The sequence below is a fragment of the Seriola aureovittata genome, chromosome 17, assembly GCF_021018895.1.
Source record: "Seriola aureovittata isolate HTS-2021-v1 ecotype China chromosome 17, ASM2101889v1, whole genome shotgun sequence".
NCBI lineage: Eukaryota > Metazoa > Chordata > Actinopteri > Carangiformes > Carangidae > Seriola > Seriola aureovittata.
This window is the reverse complement of record NC_079380.1, coordinates 19,302,523-19,324,993: the sequence shown is the minus strand read 5'-3', so window position 1 is coordinate 19,324,993 and position 22,471 is coordinate 19,302,523. Positions and strand designations below refer to the sequence as shown.

Sequence of the window (22,471 nt, the reverse complement as noted above, 5' to 3'; positions counted from 1 at the left end):
CTCTTTCCACACACTTACACTCTCTGCCTCAGTTACGATGGGCACTTCTTAGGAATTACTGGAGGTTTTCTAGACATTTCTGTATATCTTGGGATTTTCCTTCCACATTCAGTCACTGTACAACTGGTTAGAAGGTATAAAGCTGCTTTAATTAATAAAATAAAAGCAGGGTGGGGGGGCGCAGTCAGTCAGGGAATTAGTCAGGATTCAACGTTAGACCACTTAACATGCTTTATTTCAGCATTCAAAATAATTAAAAACATCTCAATTTATTATACATATACAAAATAGGTACAGATCCTTGTGGTGTTTTTGTGTCTGTGTCCTTCTCTCACAAACTTTTTGCTGATGGCTCTCTTTCTGTGCTTTTTTTTTTTTTTTTTTTTTTTTTTCCAAATCGATTCCAATTTTGTATTTGAGAAAAATTCACCCTTTGCACAAGAACAACAAGAAACAAACCACAACAGGTGTGTGGATGAAGAGGCTGGAGGAGAATTTTTGGATGACAGATATAAGGTGGACAGCAGGTTCAGAAAACATAAAACCATGATAGTGTGACGGAAGAGAAGAGATGCGAATCCACTTTTCACTTGAACTCAAAAACAGAGCTAGAGTTTCACTGCCAGCACGACCAAGGCTGGAAACAGAAGAAGTCTCTCTCATTCTGGACACCAAGAATAAAAGCTGTGGTATCATTTTTAGCACCAAAGGAGGCCCTGCCACGCCAGAGTGACCTTAACACTACAGAACAGTACAGTCACACTGGACATGGCAGGAAACCTCAAAGAGAGAATAGCACCTTAGGTTCTAGCTGTTTCTGCTTCTGCTAAAGTGTCAGTAAACCCCCCTAACCCACCGACCACCACAACTACTGCAGGCACTTCTAAAACACAGGGCCCTTTTTTTTCATAGCTGGAACTCCTTGCTTTCTGAGGTAGCCATAGGATTTTTTTTTCTTTCTTTCTTTCAAAAAAAGAGGTTTAAACCCATGTTTCTCTGCTGGTGGTTTTAATGTGACATTTTTTTAGAAAAAAAAATGGAGGAATAAAACAAGAAAGCGACCACAACAAACAAATCACAACAGCTACAACATCAGCAGATGAGGAGGAAGGGGTTGTCAGCCTTGTTTGGGGCAGGTGGAGGAGGAGGAGCAGGGGAGGGAGGGGGGCAGAACAACAGAGACAAACATGGCTGTCAGTTTCACCGTTTATTCATCAACACCTGAAACGTGGTACAAAGCAATTGGGTTCTGTCTGTTGGGACTGTCCTTTCATTCCTCTCACCGCAGTGGTGTATAAAAATACAAAAGTCACCTGTGTGTTTCTGTAAACTCCAGAGAGGCCTGGTTTGGCTGGATGAAGAGGGGAAGTAATTTTTTTTACACTTTACAGAAGCATATATTATTTTCTTGTTGCCAGTGAAACAAAATGTCTTCTCTACAGGATCCTTGGTGTTGGTGATGGTAAAAAAAAACAAACAAACAAACAAAAAAAAAAAAAAAAAAGAGCGTCAGAAACAAAAAAGGTAGTGGTCCCAAACACGATGATGCAGACACTGCCACATCACCGCCATCTTGTTGAAGTGCAGGTTTTAGGCAAAGTGGACCATCGGAACAACGGCCAAATGGAAACTCGTAGAATCGGTAGTGAGGGGTTGGACTTTTCAGAAAAATGGCATTAGTAGAACGTTTTGGTGGGGGTTTTTTTTTTAGAAGAGAGATGACTGCTAGAAAAAATAAAACACACTCACACACACAACAACAATTTCAAGTCCAGATTTCTCTTTTTACAAGAAACAGACGGGTCCAACTTCAAGGCCAAACTCTTGGTCTGGAGCACCAACGTCCATAGGAGCGATATCAATGATGGGCAGGCGAGATGTTTTCGATGTCTTGTAGTCGATGACTGTCTTGCCCCATGTACCGGTGTGTGACTGGAAGGAGAGAAGAAGAAAAGGGGAGTCAAAATGGGCACTACATAGAACAAGGGATATATTGACATTTTGCCTGAAATCTTCTTGTGACCTCTGACATCTAATTCCTCCTAATTCAGAATCAGGATTGCTCACCGTGCATCCATCCTCCAGGACGCTGTAGGTGAAGCGGCTGTTGCCCTCGGCTCTGATCTCGATCTCGTTGGAGCCCTGGAGGAGCAGGGCCTTCTTGAGGTTGCCAGCGGCGGCGTCCATGTAAGCGACGCTGTTCTTGCAGTGGTAGGTGACGTTCTGGGATGCCTCGGTGGACATGAGACGCAGGAAGGTCAGCTGGATGTTGACATCCTCTGGCTGAGAGCCCTCGCTGCCGTACTCGAACTGCGTCGGAAAGAGAAGGAGGGAAGGGGTTAGAGATTGGTACTGTGAGGGAAGACGAAGCAGAGGGATACGAAGGACTCGAGGAATAGATGAGAAACAAAGAGAGGAGTAAGAATAGGTGGAATTTAGAAGGCAAGGAAGAGAGGGCAAGAAAGGATATTGCCCATGAGTAGGGTGAAGTTTGTGACTGGAACGAGATGGAGAAGGACAGGAGGAGGCGACTAAAGAGAAACCAAAGGAACCGTGGAGAGGTTGGAGCTAAGAGTAAGGAGGTGCTCAGACTGGCAAGCTGAGGGCATTTACCTGGAAGCCGTCGCTCATGGCCTCTCCGAACCAGACGTGCTTCTTCTCCTTGATGTTCTTGCTGACGTACCAGCTCTTCTTGGCAACCTCGGGCTGAGTTGGGGTTACGCAGGTCTCTCCAGTCTCCATGTTGCAGTAGACCTTGATGGCATCCTGAGTGCAACCCTGGTCAGGGTCAATCCAGTACTCACCTGAAGAACAAGGAGTTCAGAGAGGAAAAAAAGTCAGAACTCCAGTGTGTTATTTGTCATCAAGACCACCACCTTATGCTGTCCTAAGCCTGGCATTATCCACTCCACCACCACTCTACCCTTTCAACTGTCCTTTCACTGTATCAAAGACTCACCGCTCTTCCAGTCAGGGTGGCACATCTTGAGGTCACGGCAGGTTCTGGCGGGGTTCTTGCGGGTTCCGTCGGGGCTGCGGATCTGCTCGATCTGCTGGCTGAGGCTCTTCAGGGTGGTGTCAACCTCCAGGTCGCGATCGCGGAGAACGTTAGCGTCATCAGCGCGGAACATGCGGAAGGGATCAGGGGCCTTCTCCTGTGGCTGGGCGATGAAGCCAAGGTCGAATCCGCCACCAGGGGCACCAGGTGCTCCAGGAGGACCAGGAGGTCCAGGAGGTCCCTGAGAGAGGAGAAGAGGAAGGGAAGAGCAGGAAGAGAAAGAAGTTGGTTAATTCATGACTGGTAAAGGTTTTCTGGTGGTAAACGAATTAATGGATGGATAGTTAGACAGTCAGACTTACAGCAGGTCCCATCTCTCCAGAACGTCCACGAGGTCCAGGGGGTCCAGTAGGTCCGGGCATACCGGTCATACCGTCCTTACCAGCAGAGCCAGCAGATCCAGCAGGGCCCTGCAAGAAGCATAGAGGAAAACCTTAAAGTGTCTGAATGTCAACATCCAACCAAAACACCTTTAGACATGGAAAACAGCAAAGATGAAAAACATTGTGGATCAACTCACTCTAGGTCCAGCGGGTCCAGCAGCACCAGCGGGTCCTGGCTCTCCTGAGGGTCCCTATGGGTTCATAAATGAAAACAGGAGTTAGAGGTATACTGTACAGGTACGTGTTGTTTGTATGGAGTATGGGTGGGCTCGAATATTAAGTCACATACAGAAGGTCCGGGAGGTCCCTGCATGCCAGTGAATCCTCTGTGTCCCTTCATGCCTCTCTCTCCAGCCTCTCCGGTCTCTCCCTTGTCTCCACGAAGTCCATTAGCTCCCTGTTGAGATGAAGAAGGGGATGAAGAGTTTTGCTTTGCCTTCCTCTGCATGAGGTTCCATCTATTGTAGGGATCTATTAGTTGTGCTGATATTGCTACTTACAGCAGGGCCACGAGGTCCAGCAGGGCCAGCGGGGCCAGCAATGCCAGCAGGTCCCTGAAACATAGAAAAATCTGTTTCATGTAGAGACAGGTCACAGTGAAATGCAATATTTACTGTCACCTACTGTAAAAATCTAATACTGGTGGCTAATTTTCATCACTATGACCTGAAGTTGGACAGATAATCAGGGTGGCTTCATCACTCACAGTCTCTCCACGGTCACCACTCTTTCCAGCAGGTCCAACAGGTCCGGGGGCACCAGGGGGTCCAGGGGCACCAGGTGCTCCAGAAGGTCCGGTCTCTCCACGGTCTCCCTAAAATGCAAACACAAAATCCCCTTATTTCACCAGATGTAGTCTTTGTATTTTTTTTTTTTATACCATGGCTTGTCCAATTCTATGTCCAAGGAAGGTAAAGGTTTGCGGTCGTGAAAAATGAGAAAACCAAATATCTGTCCTTCAGGAGCTCACAGACACAGCTCAACATCAGGGTATCCAGCTGGAGCTACTGTGGTGTTAGCATATTGTTTGCTAAATGACCTAAGCTACATTGGTTGGTCTGGGTCAACTGAGCTGACTCTTCTAAAGCTCAGTTCTGTGGAAGAGACAACATTTACTGTGTCACTATAATCTAGCCATTTGGAAAATGTAGCTTAGCCAACTGATCTCTTTGACAAAAATAAGCTAGCTGTCTGATGCTTGTCAACTAGCAATGAACTCACCTTGGGTCCAGCGGCTCCATCACGACCAGCTGATCCCTCGTTTCCGGGGGTTCCCTAAAACAAAAACACAGCAGATTAACTGATTAAGAAACACCTACAGGGTTGACTTATACACACTAGCATGCAAAAGATAGTCAGGTAGCCTTGTTGTTCTAAGGTGCAATTGTTTCGTCATACCTCACGTCCAGGCTCACCGGGGGCTCCAGCCAGTCCAGGGGGTCCCATGGGTCCAGGAGGTCCACGCTCACCACCGGGTCCAGAAGGTCCTTGCTTTCCAACCTCTCCCTGTGACACGACCACAATCAGTCCAGTTATAATAATTTCGGTTGCTCTTCTAACTGTTTAAAGTCTATCTGGGTTTGCTCAGTCCTGCAGGTGCCAAGGCTAAAACACAGCATTGCATCCAGGTGTTGAGTTTTCATGGACTAAACTAGAGTTGAATAGTATTTCACATTCATTCTCAGAGGTTTTGTTTTCATCATCAGATTGTCTTGTAGAAGTGGTTTATACACTTCCATATTTCAGGATTTCTAGTTCAAAGCATACTGTTGGCTCACTAAAGACATTTAGATTTCTTTTGCTGGTTCCATCTGATCCATTGTGCAGTTTGTAGTTTTGAAGTTGAATAAAATTAGTAACTTACGGCAGGTCCAGGCAGGCCAGGGAAACCTCTCTCTCCCTTATATCCGGGCAGACCAACAATACCACGCTGTCCAGAAATACCCTGAGGTCCAGGCAGACCAGCAGCACCCTGCAGGTGGCGGCAGAGAGAAAAAAAGAGAAATTGGTTAGACTTCAAGGTACAGAGTGGCAGAAATGACAGCAGCTAACGCTCCAGTCTTGCTGTTTGCCTGGTTTTGCTGAAGATTTTGCCATAAAGGTAACTTACAGGGGCACCATCACCACCGGCGCTACCCTTCTCTCCAGAAGGTCCTGGGGGTCCAGCAGCACCAATCTCACCAGGGCGACCAGCAGGTCCAGTCTCACCACGGTTTCCTTTCTGTCCCTCCTTGCCAGCGGGTCCAGGGGGTCCGGGAGGTCCAGCGTTGCCCTGTGGGGGAGGAAGAGAGGATAAAATTTGACACTGCTAAAAAACCATCCAAGACTTTGAGCTCTACCACAGCTCTGAACAGGAAGTGCTAATAACACTAGAGAAAGACTTACAGAGGGGCCGGGAGGTCCAACTCTGCCAGCAGCACCAGGGAAGCCAGTAGCACCCTAAGGAGACAAATAGAGGTCCATTAGTTGTCTGAGGCTGGAAACATGGCAACATGTAACAAACATGTATCAAATACGTACAAACAATAAATAATCAAAGATGAATCATAAACATTGAGCTGTTTACAATACAAGTAAGACATGACCTCTATACTGCTTTAGATGTTCCTGATCTAGGAATTGAAGCTGAAGTCAGGCAGTTTGGTATAAATGTAAATGTTGTAGAGAAAGACAAGGACGGAGCAGAAGAAGACTTACAGGAGGTCCAGCAGGTCCGCGGGCTCCCTTGGGGCCAGTGTTTCCAGCGGGACCCTGAAAGAACACAACATAGTGTTAGGGAACATGGGAGAAACAGTAGCAGGCAGTGCAGCTATTTATTGTAATTACTGTGAATGTATAAGTTTACAAACCTGAGGTCCAGGGGCACCAGTGGGTCCAGCAGCGCCGGGGGGACCAGCATCTCCCTTAGCACCATTGTCTCCAGCCTCTCCCTTGGCACCAGGCTGTCCATCAGCACCCTGAGTAGGAATGGTGGTTGATGGAGAGAGAGACAAATCATTTCTCAGTAAATTCTGTTAAAACTTCAGGCAAAAGATAAACCAGGACATTGATGGAGAAAATACTTACAGGAGGTCCAGCGAATCCAGCGGGTCCGGGTGGTCCAGACTCTCCACGCTCACCCTGAGGAAGAGGAGGAGCAAGAAGAGTCAACCAATGGTTTGAAGATTGAAGAATCAAGTGGCTGGAGAACTTTTTCTGCTCCCGAGACTGGTACTTACAGGGGCTCCACGAGCTCCAGAAGGTCCAACAGGTCCAGCGGCACCAGGCTCTCCCTTGTCTCCAGTGGCTCCAGCAGGTCCGGGAAGTCCAATAGGTCCAGTCAAACCACGGGGACCATCCTTACCAGGAGCTCCATCAACACCCTTAGCTCCTTGGTCACCCTAAGTTATAGGATGGTGAAGAGGGTTAGGGTATACAGGGAATGATCATACATCAGATCCCGTAATACTGGGAGCATTCTGTAGGGAGCACTACCAGATCAGTAATTTGATAGTAATCTGTTGATAATGTGATGTGGTGATACTGGGTTATGGATATAGATGGTGGTGATGGCTTTAAACTGGTCACACTCATCATAGTAGGGGGTCTGATCAAATACAAATATATACTGAAGCAACTCACTCTGTCTCCCCTCAGTCCTGGAAGACCACTAGAACCGCGCTCACCAGGCATGCCCTGCAGTCCAGGAGGACCCTGAGCACCAGGATTACCAGGGGCTCCAGCATCTCCCTGAGGAAGAAGAGGAAGAAGAAGAAAGATTAGGAGAAAGAAATCAAAATACTAGAATATTCTGCTTGATCACAGGACATCCATTCTTCTCTTTCAACATCTGCCAGTGTACCTTAGCACCATCGTTTCCAGCACCACCAGGTGATCCACGACCACCAGCAGGTCCAATAGCGCCAGGGGCACCGCGCTCACCAGGGAATCCTCTGTCACCCTGAAGGGAAGGAGACGTAGAGATTCTGGTAAGTTGAAGTTGGAGTGCAGGAGTGGTCAAACAAATGAAGAGTATCTAGATTATGTGACTGGAAGGCTTATCTAAAAGGTGAATGGTTATTCCCCAAAAGGAGGCAATAACTAATGTGAGGTGGAAAGCTTTCTGGTCTGGGTAATTAGCCATATCATCTGAACAGCTAGCCAACATCCCTTTAGCATTAGCTATTAGCTAGCAGTGAGTAGCACTAACATCAGTGTGTTTGCTAAATGAACCTCCTACCTTGTTAGCAAGCTAACAGCTCTTTGCTAACAGTGTTTTGGACTAAAAACTAGGGCAGAAGTTGAGCCAGTTTGCTGCCTTACAGTGACCTACATTTTTAACCAACTCTTTACATGTTAACTGTATCAAACACAACTGAAACAATTTATAGCAGCAATATCACACAGCTTTTTTAAGTGCTTGTAGCCTGGTTGGTAAGGATGTATTCATTATAACGTCAAGTACTACTAACATACATCGATTCTCCATTAAAGGATACTGCTGAGTAAGTGAGACTAATTGAGTTATTGTGAATATGATGATAATGAGTGACTTACTCTAGCTCCAGCAGGTCCAGGGGCTCCAGCCTCACCGGGCAGACCCTAGACACAGAGAAATAGAGGGAGAGGCAATTTAATGCTTTGATTCACTAGAAAGTATCAGTTTGATCATAGTATGTATGTAGTTCAGTCATATTTCAGTCAGTACCTGCTCTCCGGGCTTGCCAGTCTCACCAATGGCACCCTGGGGTCCTGGAAGACCCTGGAATCCAGGAGATCCGGCAGCTCCTTGCTCTCCTCTCTCACCAGCGGGGCCCTGAGGATGAGCAAAAGAGGGAGTTTCAGAGCGAACAGAAGTAATGCATTGTGTGGCTATGCTTTGCTATGCTACGTGCAGAGCTAGTTTAGAAGTATTTTGTAGTGAGAGGCCATCAGACTTACAGCAGGTCCAGAGGGACCCTGAGCACCAACGTCACCGTCCTTTCCAGGGGCACCCTGTGTAGAAAGATGGCAGGCTTTTAGACACACAGTCTCAATACATGAAAATAGTAGAGTTCAGTAGATTCAAAGACTAGTATAGCATAGAGAACTTACAACGGGGCCAGTGGGTCCCATCACTCCTCTCTCGCCGGGCTTTCCACCCTCACCCTACAGACAGGAGTAGAAAAGCATCATCAACAGAGATGTGTGAACCATTTTATCAGCAGCCAAGTTCTTAGTATCCCACTGATCAAAGATACTGTGTAGCAGTTGAGACACATTACTCACAGCGGCTCCCTTGGGTCCGGGGAATCCCATGACTCCAGGCTGGCCTCTAGCTCCAACGGGGCCAGGGGGTCCGGGGCGGCCATCTTGTCCAGGGGCTCCCTGTGATGGAGGATTAATGATTAATTAATTTACATAAACTCAAAATGTAGCTGTTTTGATGAGATCAGTTTTATTATACTGAATATGAACTTACAGCAGCTCCAGTCTTGCCATCAGGTCCAGGGCTGCCAGGGCTACCAGTCATACCCTACAGGTCAGAGGTCAGAGGTTAGAGGAGAGCCTGTGCAGTGCAGGGTAAATGATGTTGTTGTTGCCAATTATGTGATAGATAGTTAGTAAGGTATCTCACCTTAGCTCCAGGCAGACCAGACTCGCCAGTGCGGCCAGGCTCACCAGTGGAACCTTTAGGTCCAACAACACCAGGGGCACCACGCTCACCGGTAGCACCCTAAAATGTGCAGGAAGAGAGAGAAAGAAACAGGAGACAGGAAAGAATTGTAGAAAGGCAACGAGTAGTTTAATCTAAACTGTTCTTAAGCATCTCAAAAGTGAAATTTAAAGATGTATCAAATGCGTGTGTGTATGATTTACTCACTTTGGGTCCAGCAGCACCATCAGAACCAGGGAAACCACGACCACCAGGGGCACCCTGTAAAGATAATCAAGCACATCTTGCTTAGTCCTATGAGCCAAAGCCAACACTGTTACATGTAGGCAGGGATGCCCTGAACCAACCACTGTCCTCTGGCAACCTAAACCTAACCCACCATTAAACACCATTAAATTGCCCAGAACACTTTGAGGCATCATGTATTGTGGGCCAGATGGGGGGGTCTGCATCCCTAGTGGCAGCATGAACCACAAGTGTAAAGCTATTCATATCCTATTATATATATCCATGTTTGTTTGCAGGGTCTTACACTCCATATTACAATCAGTGTAAAAATACAGTATATAATATAATATAGTGAAAATTAGGGAAGATACATACACGCTCTCCAGGGGCGCCACGGGCTCCTGCAGTACCAGGCTCTCCTCTGGCTCCTCTCTTGCCCTCCTCACCGGAAGGTCCTGGGGGTCCTTGAACTCCTGGGGCACCCTGGATAACATACACATGGACAGTGTGACCACATGTCTATAACTGTGAGAGAGCTATGCCTCATGCTTCATGCTGACTGTGGTGAACTTACAGCCTCTCCCTTGGCACCGGCCTCTCCCTTGGCTCCTGGGGCACCAACCTCACCCTGAGGGAAACAAACAAATAAGTAAACATAAATAAACAAAACCAAAAAAACAGCTAATGTCAGTCATCTAAAATATAGACAAACACAGGCCAAAAAACAATTAAGTGGAAAAGATTTAAAAAAAACAACAACAAAGAAACAAACAAAAACAAAAAACAACAAAAACTACACAACAAGCTGTAAACAACAAACAAATAAAGCACTGGAAGGAAGCTAATGTAGCACATTATGTTTACTTTTGATTCAGTAGCTTCACTTTTGCTTCAGTGGGTTTGGACTGAAGACTGATTTTTAATTATGTCCATCACAAGGGACAGATTTAAGAAAATATTATTTTTGTCTTCAGCTAGTTATGAAACAGCTTTACTTACAGTGTTACCCTTGGGTCCGGGGGCACCACCAGCACCCTGAGGTCCTGAGGGTCCACGGGGTCCGGGGAAACCGGGAGCTCCAGCAACTCCAGCAGCACCCTGCAGGGGACAGCACACAACAACAACACAGTCACATCTTGCTGCATTGTACTGACAGCAGTGAGTCTAAAGAGTGGCTAAGCTTACTATGAGACACCAGCCCTGGCTGCTTTGTTAGTGCCTTGCTCAGCCTTTTGAGCAAGACAGGGAGTCAAACCTTCTACCCTGACATGCTTATAAAGGAAATGTGCTTAGAGAGATACTCACAGGGGATCCCTTAGCTCCGGCGGCTCCATCAGTTCCGGGGTTTCCCTGAAAGTAGAAAGAAGCAGAAAGATTTTCAAAAACAATCCAGGGACCAAAAAGTTAGAAATAATCATAAAGGAGCAGCTGACGAATTCAATTTTTTGATGACAGTCTAGAATCATGACAATTATTCAGGAATTATTGTTAGTACTTACAGCAGGTCCGGCGGCGCCAGCAGGTCCAGGGTTTCCGGGCTCACCACGGGCTCCAGCGGGGCCCTCACCTCCACGAGCACCCTGAGCTCCGGCGTCACCCTGGGTAGAGGGGAAACAAAGAACACGACTTATTAATTATGTCCAAACCAAAAGTGAAGCTATGATCCAACATGGTCAAAGACAAAAATAAAAAAGGCTAAAGGAAAGAAATTATGAAAATGGGAGAACAGAGGATTTCATTTACACTGCGTTCAAGTTAAAAAATGTTTAAAAAGTCTCCCAGACTGAATCTCAGCCAAAAAAGAACCAAAAGTAGAGCTGTGACCCAATTCAAATATTATATAGTATCACTAAATACTGATCCTCTAAATATACTGTTACCAAAGTGTGTTTACAAGTAATTCATATATTTAAACATCCTTCATTAATAGGAAATGATGCAAAATCGTTTCAGAAATATAATGCTAATTACTACTTTTTCCAGTCATGAGCAACTTCTTCATTTCCATTGCTGCATTGCATTGTGGGAAAATAGAGTCTGTCAACAGCACACTCAAATAATAAAGCAAATCTAGTATCCACACTGACACACTACATACCCTTATACCTGCTTACAGGTAGCATGTAGTATGAAGATGGGATATAGCAAAGAGTTATGACCTTGTATGATACCCATTCCATATCAAATTAAAAGTCAACTAGCTACACACATTAAGGGAAATTCTTGAAAGTGCTGCAAAGTCAGGTCAGTGACTTTCTAATGACCCTTACAACCTCTCTTGAGAAGAGAAGAGAAGAGAAGAGAAGAGAAGAGGTAATTGTTTGAAGATGTTGAAGATGAAGGACATGGAGGATGTTAAAGATTATTGGCATAGATCATTTAGGGCTTAGTTGTACCTTGGCTCCAGGGCCACCAGGGAATCCAGGGGGTCCAGCAGGGCCAGTGGGACCCTAAGAAGAAATAACAAAACAAAGAGATTCAGAGAAACATCACAATTTCATCCGGCCATTGCTACCATAGATAATACAGCAAAATTATCCTGATCTGCTTGATTTATTTAACAGAGCAAAATCCAAACTTTTAATGGCTGCATATTACAAACACTATAATTTACACCTTTACAGAAATTAGTTTAGGAAATTTAGGAATTTAGGAAATTACTAAAAATAAGTCAAAATGTGTTTTAATTTTTGTGTTTTAATTGGTACATGTACATATGCCCTGTTTTCACTTGGAAAAGTAGCCAAGAATTGGCAAAGAGTTTTTGGACTGCAATAGTCCCTGGAAGTTGTAGGCTACATTAAAAATGCTGAGAAAAGTATAGAATTTCAGGTTCCTGGATGTTCACACTAAAAACTAGAGATTCATCGACTGTTCTGAAGGTCTGGGGAGAACTGAAGCTTTAGAGAAAGACACACTTACGGGAGGTCCGGCAGCACCAGCAGCACCATCGTTACCACGAGCTCCCTGCAGCAAAGAGACAAACATGATTGGTTGACATCTTCATTTAACAACGTATCGAGTGATTAGAGAAGTCGGATGTGTGTGTGTGTGTGTGTGTGTGTGTGTGTGTGTGTGTCTCGACTCACAGCAGCTCCATTAGCACCAGTGCGGCCTCTCTCACCAGGCAGACCACGAGGTCCCTGAGATAGAGAGAGAAGAGAGAGACAGGGTCAGGCTCAAGCTATTCTCTTTAAATTGGAATCAATTGGAAGGGAGCAGAAAGCCAAGATGGCAACAACAAGAGGACATGGGATGTTTGTTTTACTCACCATAGCACCAGGGGTTCCATTCTCACCAGAAGCTCCAGCCTCTCCCTAAAAACAGAAACACACAGGCAGGTGAGGTAGTGAGAATGATACTAACTGTAGCATCATTTGTCAATATCAATTGCTGCACGCTAATAACTAGACAATGAGGCTGCTACGAGCTAATAACTAGCCAATATGGCTGCCAGAAGCTAATAATTAGCCAATATGGCTTCTACAAGCTAATAACTAGCCAGTATGGCTGATACAAGCTAATAACTAGCCAATATGGCTGCTAATATTTCTACTTGTAAAGCTACTGTGACCATAACAACCTAAAGGCCAATTTTATAGATAGAGTTCTAGTCCTGCCACCACTATCACCATTGCTGTTAGTGCCACTGTTACAACTACTATTTGCCACTTGCTGCTAGTATTACAAGTGCTGCTATCATTATTAACACTGCTAATTGTGCTATTAGTGCTTCTATTACTGCTACTATTACAGCTACTCCTGCTACTTCTATTGTAGTGCTACTGAACTAGCCTTCTGCTGGGTGTTTGACATTTTTCTACAAAGAGACATCGTGTGGGGGCGCAAGTAAACAAAGAGGGACAGTCACCTTGGGTCCAGCAGGGCCACCGTCTCCCTTAGCTCCATCCAGACCGCTGAATCCCTAAAGAGAAAGAGAGACATACAATGAGTTCACACAGGTCCACAGTCAGGAGATGTTATAGTGCTGATTTATAGTTTGTTCATAGTGTTGACTCACTCTGTGTCCCTTGATTCCGGGGAGTCCAGGGGTTCCGGGGAAACCACGAGCTCCCTGAGAGAAAGATAAGCGAGGGGGACAATTTATTATCACAGCTCTATTTTTTGTTTTTGCTTTAGATCACTAAGAATCATGTTGCCAATGAAAACTAACTTACCTGTGGGCCGGAAGGTCCACGCTCACCACCACGACCGGGTTTGCCAGACTCACCCTGAGAGAGAGAGAGGCAGAGAAAAGGGGATGAACAGAGGGGTAATGTCATCCTGTAATCTTAACTGAGAGCTGCACAGCTTGTGAATGGTGAAACAGATACAGTGAACTTACATCCTCTCCGTTCTTTCCAGGGGGGCCTGCGGCTCCACGGGGACCCATGGGACCCTGTAGAGAAAGACACACACATTGAGTCAATCGCTATGGACTAGCAAGGCGCAGCATTAAGTGTGTATTCGTTTCCGTGTTCTTAATACTCACAGCAGCTCCAGCCTCACCAGGCTCACCAGGGGGGCCAGTGAATCCCTGAGGTCCCTGTAGGGGGAGACAGAAACACCATCACTATGACAGTCACACCTCTATTGTATGAAGATGTTGTTCTCCTGGTGTTGTGAAAATATGCATATGCTGTGTCTGTCAGAGGGGTATCTTTGCATCATGGCTACTGTCAGCTGACTCAGGCAGTAGTTATGAGAACAACTGAATACTATTTCTCTCTTTGCATGGCAGGACTCACATTCAGTCACTTGTCATGGAAAGCATTTGTGTATTTGCCCTGACTCGCTTCAACTGCATTCACAAATCTCTAGCTCTATCACGCTGCACAGTGTCTCAGTCCAGATCTGCTCCAGTCTGAAGACGTTTCTTGGATTTTATTGGTCACTATGCTGAATTTTTAGAATCTAAAAGCTCCCATCAGCATAAATGTTTATAAGATCCTTCCTGCTGCTGATAATTCATATTATGGTATTATGGTCACTGGTATTTTGTTATTTTTCTTATCATTGTTCAATCCTCCATATAAGTCTGACCACTGGACCATTTGTGTTTATTCACCCCAAACAGCCAGACATTAGCTTAACTAGCTAGCAACAAACGCACCCACTGTGTCTATGGGAGCAGATTCATGTAGCCTCAGGATATGTGCAAATCTCTCACTCAAGTTGAAACATCTTCAGCTCATGGGAACGCATCTTTGCATCAATTCGTGCCACCCCAGACAAATGAACACGCAGTAAGAGGCAGGTTGTTTATCTAAACAGTGTTTCTTCATATTCCTTTTGACAAAAATGTACTTTTCTCATCAGACTCAGCTAAAATATTAAGGAGCATGAGCGAGTTTGGCGGGTAGTGATGTCATCATGATTTCATGATGATTCATGAGATACACATACTGCCGCTGCTCTCTCCTCCTCTACCCTCACAGCTTTTAGATTTGAATAATTTTGAGTTGAGGAAGGAAGAAGTCGTGTTACTTACGCTAGATCCGGGAGCTCCAGGGGGTCCACGGGGTCCCATTGGGCCCTGTCAATCAAACAGAGTCAGGTCAGACACCGCACCATCATGATTCACAGGGAGCTGATACAGTGTGTGTGTGTGTGTATGTATGCGTGTATATGTGTGTACCATGGGTCCGGGCACAGGCATGGCAGGTGATTTCTCATCATAGCCACCAGACATCTGAGGGGAGAAGTTCTGGAAAAAAACAGAGGTGGACACGTTAGTCACAGAGAAATATCATTTCACTCTGAAACATTAATATTCAAATCCATCAGTCATATGACATATTGTATGGAAATGTTAATTCCCTGCGCTACGTTTAGGTTTAAACTTTCCTTGACATAAATAAAATGCCTTCTGTGTTCTTTTGTCCCAGAGTATTAGATGCCAGTTATATATGAAATACAATTTTATGACAAGATCAAGACCCATCTATATTCAATCTTTAATTTGTCCATGACCTACTATGAACTCAGGGGCAAAAAATCCATCCAATAGATTTTGAGGAAGTCCAGGCAAAACAGCCTGAATTATGTCTCAATCAAACTAGGATTTATGCAGAAGAAACCTCAAGCAACGCAGGTCAGATCCAGTATCATAGTTTAGTTTGATCTGCTCCAGTTGCTTTGTAACAGCTCTAAGTGTCCAACTCTGTCTCCTGTTTCCTGCTGTGCTCTATCACATCCCATAATTTTGTCATGTTTCTGAAATAACCAGTTTCATCAGGTTTGTGGTCAGTGATAATTCAGTTTATGGTTCCCTTCACTTCTCTGTCAGCCAGAATCATTCCCTGACCTTTGACCGCACTGTGGCTATGTAAGTTTGGGTGAGCTCAGTCTCCTCTCTTTGGATGCTACTGATGTTATCTGACCAGAAAAGCCACACACACATGCACACTGCAGCAGAAGAACATGCTGTCTGAGGTGGGGTGAATCCAGTCTAGTCTAGTCTCAGTCTGTCATTAACATGTTGTGGTCTGTTAGTCAATTCTACACAAACATGCTACCATCAACTCATGTAGGAATATTACTTAAGTATGCTAATGGAAGTCAATGCTAAACCTAAGCCTGCTAAAATAGAGCATTTAGCTAGTGGCAAAGCTCTACATAAGGATCGTATATTAGACTGGGATTGTATGTCGTGTTAGTTTAGCCTAGGCAATTAACATGTGGGTCAATGATTAATTCTACATAAGAATGAAAAATTAGCCTAGGAATGTTAGTTCAGTATGCTAAACTAGAAGGAGAGTCAGTGTATGCTAACTTGGAAGTCAAGGATAAACTGCATACTAGATTAGATTGTGAGACTCTGGTAATTCTAGTTTAGCATAATAATATGAGGCCTGTGGGTATGAAATTCTTCCCATGGTAAATTCAGTCATTGTACTATAAACAAATCAATTAATGGATCAAACAAGCATCAAAGTATCTCTGCTACTCTTCCCTGAGCATCCTGGGCATCTTTCCAATGACACTGATGAACTGACCTACTGACCCCAAGTCATAGTCAGTCATTTTAATCAAAAACTGGATTATGTGATGGATCAGATCTCCCTGTCCTGTCTGCATTCACACCCAGCATGCTCTGACTGGTTTATACTGGACCTTTTTTATGCCATTCACAAAATAACAGAACAAAGAGAAGCACTAAGGTGCTGTTCATTTGAGAATACAATCTGACAAACCACTAGGAAACACAAGGGATTTGGGGTAGTGGGATATGAGAACTGGGAAGCCAATAAGCACAAAACTGAGTTGACTGTTGCCCTTGTTGTTAAGTGTCCTTAAATTGTCTGACCACCTCACAAGAAGAAGTTGTATTTGTTGGCATTAGCAGGTCAACACAATATCACAGCTTTGTCCAATCAATGAGCTACACAATGAGTTATGCGACTTTTGTCTATTTGGACTTAAACCAGTCAAAATAGAAAAATAATAAAGAAAAAAAACAAGCAAACAAGAAATAAAGGCCTGAAAACTTACTCCACCGAGGCCGGGAGGTCCAGGGGGGCCGGGAGGTCCAGGCAGACCGGGCTGGCCAGGGATACCATCGTTACCAGGGGGACCAGGAAGACCCTGCAGGTTGGGAACAAGAGAGAGAAATAGAGGGGGTCAGGCTTGAGAGTCAGAATAAAAGGGCCACCTGGATGCAGGACTGTGGTGCAAACACACCTGTATGCAAAAAGAGGAAAGCACAACATCTACTATTTGATTTGTTTTACCACAAATCACATGGCAGCCTACACTCTTGTGACATCATCACAACAGATCTGTGTATTTGACATTTAGCTTCCTGTGTGTTTTCCTGACAGGCTTACTATGGTGTTGAAGGCAGCATTAAACCTGGAGGAGATGCAGTTTACGTCCCTACAAGATTGACCATGTGACCAACCAGGAAGTACTGGTAGTAGTCATGTGACATCAGGATGCAGCAAGTGGGTAAGTCAAAAAAAAGTCAAAAAGTATTTGTTCATTACATTACATCACCATCACAAACACAAAATAAATGATGGTAATAAATTCTATATTAAAAATAACACCAGGAATACACAATACAAATCATTACTGACAACTCCCAATAATAAATTATCAAAACCTTCAGAAAATAGCCAGAGTCTTTTAGAATTTCAGATCCAACTTCTCAGCTCAACAAAGATATCTCTGCATCTCAATCAAATCCAATTATGACAAATCTGATTAAATGATCAAATCAAAAATCTAATTTAACCTGAGATTCCAGTTATTTAGGTAGAAGTGGCATCAGCACTGCAAAAGCAAATCTACACCTTGAAGAGGGCAAAAATAAAAAAGAGTATGAGTATCAGTACTGTTTGTTTTGCTTGTGAGAATTATGCTTTAATACTTCATAGTTAAATTGAACAGTTTATGTGCTGATATTTACTTTACCCAGAATCTTGAGTTTGATCTTTTGATCTTGATTTATCTCCATTTAAGTGTCTAACTTTCCTTCAAGCAAAACGTCACCTCCCTGTCCCGCTCCAAACAACTTCCCCCTCAGTCTGCATGTTTCAACTTGAAGCCCTGACATGTTTTCACTCACTGATGAGTTCACTGCTCCCAGCAAATGACAAACTCTGTTAAAGCAATCTGCCTGCTTGGAGTATTGGTGTGTGGAGTATTACACTCCAGTGCAGTTTGTCCAGTTTATACAACTATATAGGAACTTAACTTTTGTATTTCTATTTTCTGGGGCTTTTCTCTCTTTACATTTATCTGATGGCTGCAAAAATCTATCTTTAAATATGATGCAGTGGTAGAAGACAAATTGCCAGTAAGCAGTTTGACTTGATGTCATTTGGACCAGATTATTTTTCATACTTCACTGTGTTTTACCTCTAACACTTCTTTACTTTGATCTCATTAAGCTTTTCAGTGCTGGACTGGGCTAAATGATCTCAGTCTTGTTTTCGTATCTCTCAAAAACAATGTAAACAACATTAAAGTTTTGCCAGTTTAGCTGCTTCCTCTCTGACATGAACACACACAATCCTTAAATGAACCAAGTGACCCACAGGTGACCAGAAACCAAAGACCCTGAACTGAATCATGGGAGAAAAAGAGTGAGAACTTACTCTGTCTCCCTTGGGTCCACGCTCTCCCTTGGGTCCCTGTGGGTAAAAAAGGAAGAAAAGTGTGTCAGTGGCTGATGAAACTAAATCATATTAATATGCCAGAATATGATGTATCTGATCTAATCAATAAAGTGATCCACTGTTGATCTGGATCAATCAACCAACTCTATCCGCTTTTTTAGACCAATAAACAACTATTATAGAGTTAGTTAAAGATGCATCATCTTATAGGCCTAACTGATCATCATATGTCATAATCCACCAATCAATGATCAGTATGATCAATATTACAATCCATAGTTAAATCACACTAAGTATTTTTGTTTTACTCAACTACATATATATAACTATATAACTAATTTTAAATACAGTGACTCTGAAGATTGCTACAAACTATTTTGACCAGTCATTTTAATGATTAATGATCAATTAAATAATCAATATTTACCTCAACTTGACCCTCCTGGAAGCCTGTAGACAGAGAGAGGAGACATGTTCAGAGATGTATGTTAGATCATGAGAGAAAAATATAAATATAGTATAATAGTAATAATGAAGTAATAATAAAGCATATAGAGCTTTAAATCCTTAAGAGGGATTATAGACATAATTCATTTATTGATTAATTTAGTGGTGGATGAGGGACAATTGTATCTGATGCTGGAGGGAAAAGGTGTGCGTGTGTGTGTGTGTGTGTGTGTGTGTGTGTGTGTGTGTGTGTGTGTGTGTGTGTGTGTGTGTGTGTGTGTGTGTGTGTGTGTGTGTCCAGTCATAGTGGAGTGACCTATAGGAAAAGGTATAAAAATCCAAGTAAATAAATAAAGGCAGGTGTAATACCGTCGTCGGGGCAGATGGGGCAGCACTCGTCATGGGGGATGACGGGGTTGGGGCAGTCTGTTGTGTCCTCGCAGATGACCTCATCGCACATCACCGTGCCGCTGTCGCACACACAGATCTGACATGGCTCCGGCTTCCACACATCCCGGTCCGCAAACACCTGGCCGTCAAGGGTGCAACTTCCGCCTGTGCCTGAGGGGGCGACAGAGAGATACACACAGAGAGAGAGGCAGGTGAGATACCTGAACACACACACGTGCACAGAAATGCAAGGGTCTAGATATGATATGACATAACATAACACTTTTAAATAACACAATTAAATGTTGAAAAAGGTTAAAAAAAAACTTAAAAAGTGAAAACAAAAAAAAGAGAAAGTAATACATTAAAATTAAAAAATAAAATAAAATAAAATGCACATATTAGCGTTAAACTACCCCATCATTTAAGTGTTCAGTTCACATTTTATTATATATTTCATTTTAGATGTATTTTAACGAATTGGATTATTTCCTGAAATAAATACTCATACTGCACAACCTAAAAATGAAAATAAGATATTATTTCGTTACTATATGAATAATAAAATCTATAGAGGCCTGTACAGCACTTTTAGTTTGAAAGGAAAGTTTTAAAATGTTTCACGTCGAAAACATAACAATAAAAAGAAGTGATATGTTGACATAAAAACTATGACCCCAAACAGGAAATTCCTAAGGCAGAAACAAAAGAAAGTCAAGCTGGAGAAGTGACTGCTGGAAAGGTTTGGGCATGACCTGAGCCTGAGAATCGGACCAGAAAGAGGACATGCTGAGGTGACAGAGAGGCCACCGACGTGCTGTGTCTGAATGCATATCACATCGTCACTACGCACAGCCAGACGCTGGTGACTTAATTTCCCTTTAACAGCAGTAAAAACTGATCGCTCCTCTACTTTAACAGCGAGTCACATTTTCCGACCTGAGCTCCATCACTGCTGCTGCTGCTGCGTGTTCCTCAGCCCAAGCTGGGCCTCCTTCTAGGGCTTATAAATCTCCCAGCATGCCAAAGTGCTGAGCTCAGAGGGAAAAGCAGCAGCAGCGCCGCAGACTGTCGGCTTGGCAGCTGCTGGTGGAAACAGTCCGCATGTGTTTGCAATTAAAGGTAACAAAAAAAAAAAAAAAAAAAAAAAAAGTGGAAAGAAGAAGAAGAGGAGGAGGAGGAGGAGGAGGAGGAGGGAGAAAGAGAAGGAGGCGCGGGGGACGTGGCGGCCAGATGTGTCTGCAGATGGTGAGAGAAGCCTCTAGGTGGCGCTGCCACACAGTTCAGAGGGTCAAAGCACATCTGCTTCAGATAGACAGGCAAGCGGGCAGACAGCTGGGTCCTTTCCAGAGGAGAGGAACATCTGGAAAAATAGAGTTTCTGCTCCTTGGTTCTTGTTTCCAGAACGGAGCCTGTGAGACTGACTGTCTTTGTCTTCTAACAGGAGCAAAATGTGTCTTTGCTCCTCTGAATGGTGTGTGACTTCTTTATAATCTATTTTTTATATAGATCTGAGCTTTTCGAAACTCTGCTGCAGAGCAGAAAGTGGGAGCTATTGGTCAGATGTCTCCAGCAGACAAGACTACGCCTGCTCACCTTCTCCTGTCTCTCTCTCTCTCTCTCTGTGACTCTCCCTCACTCACCTGGCCAACTCACCACTTGGCCTCAGGCAGTGAATTACTCTGCCACATCAATCTGGCCTGTAAGAAGCTTTCCCCTATCTGGAAGTAGACTAATACTGATGTGCACAAAGGCCAGTATTTGCAGTCTTACTATCCAAAAGAAAAACTGCTGAATTCACCAGCGTTTTAGTTTTGAGATTAACTTTTGGGAGGGGTGGGGTACAGGCAAGCCTAGTTAAGGGTGTTACACTGATAAAATGCCATTGACTGACACAAAAAAGCTTTTTTTTTCTCCAGCATTCTCAACTTCAATTTTCTTTTTGTTAGTGTCCATTAAAAACCTTGCCTGGAGGAGAGCCTGGAAAACTTGCAGCAACTCGCTCTGCATGCATGTGGGGGAGGTGGGGGGGTAGAGAGACATAGACAAACACAAGGAGAGGGGGAGAGAGAGAGGCCTTCTCGAGATGCCCAATGCATTACGCACACACTGTCCTGTCTAAACGACTATCAATCTATCTATCTATCTATCTATCTGGAGAAAAAGGTGCAGCAAACATCAATGTTCTTATTTCTAGTTCAAACTTTTTCTTCTCTTCTCTGTCTAGATCTCAGCAGCCGTCCACCCATGTAGAGAAAATCCGCTTTCAAAAACCAGAACAAAAAAAAAAAAAAAAAAAAAGGTTGAGAAGCTCCAGTAAAGTGATGAAACTTACGGTCGTCCTCGCCCTGCGCTCTGACCAGAAGCACTGCTGCGCTGAGCAGCAGCGCCAGCCGCAAATCCACAAAGCTGAACATGTCTAGATGCCACTAGACATGTAGACTCTTTGAGGCAAGAGAGGAAAAAAGTTGGGGGTGTTTTCTCTTTCTGCTACACTCCACTCATACACGGGTGTTTGGGGCAGGGTCCGCTCGTCTGTTCACAGTCCTCCTGACCCCAGCAGAAAACTCCCTACTGCCTACACTCACTTTCCACCAGGGTTTTTATATGGGAGCCTGAAGAACTGGGAGGTGCTGGGGACTGGACCGACTGGGGACGCACCCTCATTATCCTGCTGCTGCCGCTCACGTTTAGGGAAGACAAGAATGGACCCCTCCTTCAAAGAGAAAAAAAAAAAACAGAAGAAAAGAGAAGAAGGAGGAAAAAAAGCAGGTCCCTCCTTCCATAATTCCAAGAGTTTCAGTTTGGATCAGAGAGAGAAGTGGGGGCTGAGCAGGAGGAAACCTGATCCTGAAGAGCATCAGAGGGTCGGAGGAGGATCTCCTCCTCCAGTAGTACATGGGTTTGATCCAGATTTTATTTCTGTTTCTGGTCTACTTCCTGGTTCACTTTGATTTCAGACTGCCTCTGGTAGTCCAGCTTCAGTTTTAGATTTGGTTCAGGTCTTGTCCACAAGCTAATGGCTCAGAACATTTTTACATTCAACAACAGTTTTAGTCTTTACTTCAAGTTAAGTTCTTGAACTTTTCAGATGAGTTTCTGTGTGCAGATGTCTCACTGTTGTTTTAGTTTTCCAACTTGTTTGTATGGTATCAGTTGTCAGAGTGTTAACATGTGCTGAACATGGCTGCAGGCTTAGAAGTGT

The 22,471-nt window shown here is 44.1% G+C and overlaps 1 protein-coding gene across 1 annotated transcript; it reads right to left on the bottom strand.

Moving 5' to 3' along the window:
* Positions 1-206: 206 nt before the first annotated feature.
* col1a1a (collagen, type I, alpha 1a) lies at positions 207-21,855 on the bottom strand. The gene is made up of 49 exons (XM_056402604.1): positions 21,602-21,855; positions 19,246-19,437; positions 18,857-18,879; positions 18,409-18,444; positions 16,799-16,891; positions 14,943-15,011; positions 14,796-14,840; positions 13,797-13,850; positions 13,650-13,703; positions 13,483-13,536; positions 13,326-13,379; positions 13,176-13,229; positions 12,577-12,621; positions 12,394-12,447; positions 12,227-12,271; positions 11,701-11,754; positions 10,804-10,902; positions 10,610-10,654; positions 10,304-10,402; positions 9,879-9,932; positions 9,680-9,787; positions 9,284-9,337; positions 9,038-9,136; positions 8,882-8,935; positions 8,689-8,787; positions 8,515-8,568; positions 8,362-8,415; positions 8,129-8,236; positions 7,978-8,022; positions 7,283-7,381; positions 7,063-7,170; positions 6,660-6,821; positions 6,508-6,561; positions 6,291-6,398; positions 6,139-6,192; positions 5,827-5,880; positions 5,552-5,713; positions 5,306-5,413; positions 4,840-4,947; positions 4,663-4,716; positions 4,148-4,255; positions 3,942-3,995; positions 3,731-3,838; positions 3,579-3,632; positions 3,361-3,468; positions 2,960-3,239; positions 2,614-2,804; positions 2,068-2,310; positions 207-1,932 (listed from the first exon to the last, which is right to left on the bottom strand). The coding sequence occupies exons 1-49, from the start codon at positions 21,681-21,683 to the stop codon at positions 1,786-1,788; spliced, it is 4,344 nt and encodes a 1,447-aa protein (XP_056258579.1). The 5' UTR covers positions 21,684-21,855; the 3' UTR covers positions 207-1,785.
* Between the last annotated feature and the right edge of the window lie 616 nt (positions 21,856-22,471).

Bases quoted from the DNA above. Each gene is read 5' to 3' on its own strand.
- col1a1a (XM_056402604.1), bottom strand. From the start codon at position 21,683: ATGTTCAGCTTTGTGGATTTGCGGCTGGCGCTGCTGCTCAGCGCAGCA. The intron at 10,903-11,700 runs GTACAACTAAGC...CCCTCTACCCAG, and splicing joins CTGGTGGCCCTGGAGCCAAG to GGTGACGCCGGAGCTCAGGG. The intron at 10,655-10,803 runs GTAAGTACTAAC...TTCTACTTTCAG, and splicing joins CTGGCGCCGCCGGACCTGCT to GGAAACCCCGGAACTGATGG.